Source organism: Alosa alosa, chromosome 9, assembly GCF_017589495.1.
Source record: "Alosa alosa isolate M-15738 ecotype Scorff River chromosome 9, AALO_Geno_1.1, whole genome shotgun sequence".
Classification (NCBI taxonomy): Eukaryota; Metazoa; Chordata; class Actinopteri; order Clupeiformes; family Clupeidae; genus Alosa; species Alosa alosa.
Window position 1 is genome coordinate 35,768,865 of NC_063197.1, and position 7,500 is coordinate 35,776,364.

General features: G+C 43.5%; 1 protein-coding gene across 1 annotated transcript in view; it reads left to right on the forward strand.

Moving 5' to 3' along the window:
- mast3b (microtubule associated serine/threonine kinase 3b) overlaps nucleotides 1-7,500 on the forward strand; it is a 125,737-nt gene that overhangs the window by 57,651 nt on the left and 60,586 nt on the right. The window contains 3 exon segments of the mRNA XM_048252942.1: nucleotides 2,879-3,004; nucleotides 5,428-5,516; nucleotides 6,007-6,224. Of these exon segments, the coding sequence (XP_048108899.1) occupies nucleotides 2,879-3,004; nucleotides 5,428-5,516; nucleotides 6,007-6,224 (433 nt within the window).

The window sequence follows — 7,500 nt, forward strand, 5'->3', positions numbered from 1 at the left end:
ATCCCGATCACGTGACTGTCCCCCCAAAAACTCCTGTCCTGCAAAATCCTGAGAGAAAGGCTCCCGAATCCCGTCCCACTCGCGTTTTGTTCCCTATGTTGTCTAACGCATTGGCTCCCAAAGGGTGGGTCGTAGGAGATTTTATTTGGGTCGCCAGCATAGTGACAATTTATGTTGTGTATTAGGCCTAGCTTATACCTTATATAGCTTAGGAACTCCTGTGCACATTTAGAACACCGCCAGAACGTGGATATCACCCGCAAAATGATACAATATTTCTGTCGGGCGCCTATCATGGATCTCACAGTTGCAAAATTCAAGGGTGAATCAGTTTATGTTTGCACGAACAATAACGGACATCAGATCTTCAACATGGCCCATTAAAATCTAGAAAGTATCATTTTAAATCGTAAAAACCCTGCTGTCAACAATAGGCTAAAGCAGACATCCATAGACCGGGCATGAGGCTTATTTGCGTCATAGGCCTAGGCCAGCGCTTTCAAACTATAGTCATGGACCTAACCGCTAACGGAGGAAATTAGGCCCTGGGTGCTTCGGTGGTGATAATTTGCTGCGCAATTGATCAAGGAACCGCGGACCGACTGAAAAAGAAAACAAACGTTTCTGCATTCAAGAGGTAATACTTGCTAATTCGATGTCATTAGACATAGAGCCGTACAATTAAGTAGTGGTATGAGCGTTCATTCAATGCATGTGTGCTGTTTATTTATTAAACGGCATTTAATAGTGGATTCTTGCAATTTCCGGCATTTAATAGTGGATTAATAGTGGATTCTTGCAATTTCCATATAAACAGAGCAGAGACTGTATAATACACTGTCTAGCATTGAGTAGGCCTCTGAGTATAGTCAAATTTGAATATAACGTGGCCAAAAGATATTGTAGCCTTATTAGTCTTCCCATTAAAGACCGAGACTACCAACTACCATTGAAGGTTCTAAAATTCTATGTTGAATTCAATGAATCCAGATATTCTTTATTTGCCTACCAGTGTATGATGCATTGCTTACATAAGGGAAACATTCCAAAACAATAGCACCCATATAGTTGCTGTTGTTTTGAGAAGTATTTCTCATGCTAGCATCATGCAACCATGCAAAAGCAATTAACTTAACTATTATAATTATTATATCTTACATTAGTAAAGCAGTCCTCTGATGTGCATGTTTTCACAAACGTTTTGTAAACAATGTTAGCACTTTAAACATTGACTGCTTTGAAGTGAAAGTGCATGTCTAACAATACAGCATAATAATAATAATAATAATAATAATAATGGGGGGTACGTGTAGGCGGGCCCTATGACCTATGACCCCAAAGTCTGCCATGACCGGGCCTTAGGTCAAAGAAGTTTGAGAAAGGCTGGCCTAGGCTACAGATAGTTTCAATTGTAGATAGGCCTCTTTAAAGTTAATGGCAGTCTCCTCACATTCCATCTTATTTCGGATTTAAAATGCACAAAAGTGCATTAGAAAGGCTATAATTTAAATGGACATGTAGGCCTAAACGCTATTTCCTCTTTCCAATCTTGCGAACTTCACTACAGTAAAGCTGCTGGTAAAATATGTCTTGTCTTCACCGTGGGATAGTGAGAAACGTAATTTCGATCTCTTTGTATGTCTGGAACATGTGAAGAAATTGACAATAAAGCTGACTTTGACTTTGACTTTGCATTGCCATTTATTAGCTAGTTTCCTATAACAACCCCCACATAGTAGAGGTGACGAGGGTTATTAAGATCGACTTTGAACACAGTGAGCCATACAACTTGACAATTACACTGTATCATAGTGTTAAGCTGTTGAGTAAAGCTACACATGTTTAGATTGATTTTGTTACCATGTCTGTTTATTCCTGCCGTTACAAAAACTAGCATCTCCCATAACGTTAGCGATTAGCTCACGTTGATATGGCAATAGAAAACACCTTCAGTTTTCGTGTACTCGCTGACGCTGATTGATTGGCTTGTGAACAGTGCAGTTGCTATGTATTGCTCTGAAAGGCTACTCTGCTGCTAGCAGTAGTCAATCAACAAACGTATTGTGAGTTGTAAGTGGTTCACTTTTCTAGAAATGCCCTGCAATCTTCGGGTGCACTCACCGCATGTTTTAATTTAATCTCCGGCTCGTTCCCCTCCGTCCACTCCCGTCCGACGATTTCTGCCGCCCGTCCTATCCGTTACCAACAGTAGAAATTGACTCCGGCCCTTGGGACTCCAGCGGAATGCGTGACCATGAGGAGTCAGTGTCACCCTCTAACACATTCCTCCACAATCGAATCTGGAAACACAGTCCTTGCTGTTGCCATTGCTAAATCTTTAAAACTGGGCAGGCTCTACAATGGTTGCCAGTTGCCTGAAACCAAGTAATAACTCACTTCTTCCTGGATTTTCAAATTTTTTTCCGCATATTTGGTATAATCGATACTTTTAAGAATGACCTTTTAAAGTAACATGCGTGTGCACAGATCATGCACAGGGTGTGTTTCCTATATGTTGACTAATCTGTGGCGGGCCTCCACAAGATCAACACTGGCCGCCGCACAATAATGTTCCATGTTGTACTATTGAAATGAGCTAAATGTTCTATGTTGTACTACTGAAATTAGATCAAATCCTTTTCATTAGCTGTGCTTATGTGACGAGTCTTTCCTTGCCCAGCTTTCGTAACGACCCACCTCTGTATGTTCATTTAACAAAAACATGGAATAGATTAATTTGTATGCCACTAACTGGCCCTATCATGCTGCAATTAATTTAAGTTCTGATTACAGCACTAACTGGTATCCTGATTAATGCTGCCACTGGAATTTATCTCTGATTGGCGCGGCACTAACTAGCTGCTCTGATTACGCGCAGGAGTTTGACCCTGAGGAGTCTCTACCCACACTCAGAGATGGCGAGTGGCCACGGTGGGCCAGGGCATCAAGACCGACATCCCCCGATACATCATCAATCAGCTGGGCCTCAACCGAGACCCTCATGGTAATGACGAAACCTCCGCACACCCTCCTCGAATTCGCTTCATAGATAGTATAGCATGTTGTGTATGTTAGCTGTGATTATTATATAGTTCAGCAGCCCCTCAAACTTTTTCATTCAAGGACCACTTAACAAATAAAAAACAGTCACATCTCTACTTTACTCATTTTCCTCTCATTCTGCTTAGAGCTAGTGGGAGTGAAGAGTTAGTGTCAATAGCGCAAGGACCATAATGTGCCTGGATTTCAGGGCCGACAGTCCGACGAACGTGTACCTGTTCAATGGGACAGTCCCATTTTAAACCACTTATTCAAGCAAGTCCCTACAGTCTTGAGCTGGATCACCATTTGTCCCCTCCTTTAGAGTTGTGCTAGCTTGAATCTTTTGTCAACTTAAAAGGCAGGTTTCGTAAACTGTATTTGAGACCGGTTGGTCAAAACCAGTATCACCACCGATTTATTGCCCAGCACTCTTGTCACTCTCTGATACCATGCCTGTCATTTCCTATACACCATGTCTGCAGTCCGGCACTTGGTCACTCTCCGATAATTCATGCCCAGTACTCCTGTCACTCTCCATACCAAGTCCGGTGCCCATCCCTTCTGTCACTCCTCTGATAATGCCCTGGTGTCTCCTGTCACTCTGATAACATGTCTGTGCCCTGCAATTCTGTCACTTCTCTGATAAAGATGCTCAAATGTCTCACTTCTGCCTCTGACAATATGCCAGCCTGTCACTGATACTCATGTACAATTTCATAGTGATCACAGAAAAGAAAAACGTTGCAACCCTGTTCTTCACCAGTTTTTTTTTTCTAGAAACATAACCATCACTGCCTGCGTTGGTGTACATATGCGGGCATGGGGTAAGATTACCAAAATCGCTGCGAACTCCTGTCTTTCACCAGTTCTATTTTTTTCTTTTTTTCGAGGAAACATAACTATCAATGTCATGTTGGTGTACATATGAAATGTCAGTGTTGTGTAATATATGCAAGCTTCCAAGAATCGATTGAAAGTGAGTACATATGTGTGTGTTGTATACATACATTCACCATAACCATGATATACATGTTCTACATCCCTCATTATCATATGGATAGTGTTGTGGTTGTAAGCTGTTGTGTTTATAATATGCGCAGTGTGTTGTGTTTATAATAATAGATGGTATAGTGTTGTGTATGCAAGCTGTGTGTTTATAATAGATGGTATGTAAACACAGTTTGACCTCAAAGCTGGTGTTCTCGAGCAGGCATGGTGCAGCTGGACCAGTACTATTCCAGTTCACCCCATTGTTGTAGGAGTTCGATATACCCATGGAGAGAGACATCGTCTCGGTGAGACACACATGAGATGTGTTACTTTTTAAGTGATAAGAACTTGTAACCGAGATGTGGATGAGACCCATCTGAGATGTTTCAAGTGGAGAGTCCTCCTCCTCCCTCCCCCTCTCCCCTCCTCCTCTCCCTCTCCTCCTCCTCTCTCCCTTCTTCCTCCTCTTCTTCCTCTCCTTTTCCCCCCTCCTCTCCTCCCCTCCCTCCTCTCCCTCCCTCTCCCTCTCCTCTTCTTCCCTCCCTCCTCCTCTCCTCCTCCTTCTTCCTTCCTCCCTCCTCCTCCTCCTCCCTCCCTCCTCCCTCCCTCTCCTCCCTCTCCTCCTCTCCCTCTCCTCCTCCCTCCTCTCCCTCCTCTCTCTCTCCTCCTCCTCCCTCCTCCTCTCCCTCCCTCCCCCTCCCTCCCTTCCTCCCTCTCCTCCTCCTCCTCTCCTCCCTCTCTTCTTCTCCCCCTCTCTCCTCCTCTCCTCTCTCCCTCCTCCTCTCCTCTCCTCTCCTCTCCTCCTCCCTCCTCTCTCCTCCTCCTCTCTCCCTCCTCCTCTCCTCCTCTCCTCCTCTCTTCTCTTCCCCTCCTCCCTCCTCCTCTCCTCCCTCCTCTCCTCCTCTTCTCCTTTCCTCCTCTCCCTCCTCCTCCCTCCTCCTCCCTCCTCCCCTCTCTCCCTCCTCCTCTCCCTTCCCCCTCCCCTCTTCTCTCCCTCCCTCTCCACCTCCTCCTCCCTCTTCTCCTCCCTCCCTCCCTCTCTCCACCCTCCTCTCCACCTCCTCCCCCTTCTCCTCTCCTCCTCTCCTCCTCCCTCTTCTCTCCTCCTCCTCCTCTCTCCTCCTTCTCCCTCCCTCCTCCTCTCTTCTCCTCCCTCTCCTCCTCTCCTCTCCCCTCCTCTCTTCTCTCTCCTCCTTCCTCTCTCCACCTCTCTTCCTCCCTCTCTTCTCTCCTCCCTCCCCCCCTCCCTCTCTTCTCTCCTCCTCTCTCTCCTCCCTCTCCTCCCCCCTCCTCTCTCTCCCTCCTCTCCAATTCCTCCTCTCTTTCTTTGTTTCTTCCTCTGTCTCTATTCTCTCTCTCTTTTTCTCTCTCGGTCTCTCTCTCTCCCTCCCACAGCAGAACCGCTTGCTGCTCACCCCGTCTCGGAGGAAGCCGCTGGAGAGTGATTTTGAGACCATCAAACTCATCAGTAATGGGGCTTATGGGTAATGTAGTCTTTCACATCTGAGAAGCATGCACGCAGACAGCAAAGACCAATATTAAAATGATCAGACATGTCAGGGGACCCTTACATAGTCCTCTGACACACTAGAAATATATTTGAAAATAAACATTGTGGTAAACATTAATATAAATAAACATTAACGTAAATAAACATTGTGATAAACATAAACATAAATAAACATTGTGATAAACATTAACATAAATAAACATTGTGATAAACATTAACGTTAATAAACATTGTGATAAACATTAACGTAAATAAACATTGTAACATAAACGTAAATAAGCATGAATCATGAATGGAATAAATATAACTGATGGAAATGGAATGGAAGGAAACAGTGGAATAGTGGAAGGCAGGTAGGTAAAAGGGTGAAACCGGTAGGAAGGCATAAGGCAGTAGCAGGTAAAGGTGTGCGGGGTATGGTAAGGCAGGCGCGTGCGTTGCGTGTGTAAGCGGTTGTTGAGCAGGTGCGTGCGCTGGTCTGGTACGTACCGGTGCGCACAGAATCCGCCAAATTTTGCCATGAAGAAGATCAACCGTCAGAACCTGATTCTGCGGAACCAGATCCAGCAGGTGTTCGTGGAGCGCGACATCCTCACCTTCGCAGAGAACCCCTTCGTGGTCAGCATGTTCTGCTCCTTTGAGACCCGCAGACACCTGTGCATGGTCATGGAGTATGTGGAAGGTAGAGAAGCTAACACACACACACACACACACACCTAATATGTACACACACACACACTAATATGTACACACACACACTAATGTGTACACACACACACACACACACACACACACACACACTAATATGTACACACACACACACACACACACACTAATATGTACACACACACACACTAATATGTACACACACACACACACTAATATGTACACACACACACACACACACACTAAGATGTACACACACACACACACACACACACACACTAATATGTACACACACACACACACACACTAATATGTACACACACACACACACACACATTACTCCATTATGTATTATTATTACACATTATTACATTATCTCTTATAAGACACATATATTTATTTCCTGAGAGCATTTAAACATTACACATATTACTCATTCTCCTATATTTAACATACACATTACATCATTCTCTTATATTTAAACATACACATTACACATATTACACATTTTCCCTTTGAGATACTTTAAACATTACACACACACACACACACACATTACACACACATTATTACATTATTACTCTCATTCCTCCTCGAGACATTTAAACACACACACACACACACACACTTATCTCCTATGCACAAACACACACACACATCATCTCCCCTATATACTTAAACACACACACTTATCTCCTAATACTCAACACCACACACACACACACACACACACACACATCATCTCCCATATACTAAAACACACACACACACACACACACTTCATCTCCCATATACTAAATACACACACACACACACACACACATCATCTCCCATATACTAAACACACACACACACACCACACACATCATCTCCCATATACTAAACACACACACACACACACATATCATCTCCCATATACTAAACACACACACACACATCATCTCCCATATACTAAATACACACACACACACACACTTCATCTCCCATATACTAAACACACAAACACACACTTCATCTCCCATATACTAAACACACACACACACACACTTCATCTCCCATATACTAAACACACATACACACTTCATCTCCCATATACTAAATACATACTTTATTCTATATTAAATTTCACACACACACACACACACACATATTACACACATTACACTCCCTATATTTAACACACATATTACACTTTATTCTGAGTATTTAATATACATTATTATTACACTTCTATTCTCGAGAGTATTTAACATATTACACACACACATTATTACACACATCTCCTATATACT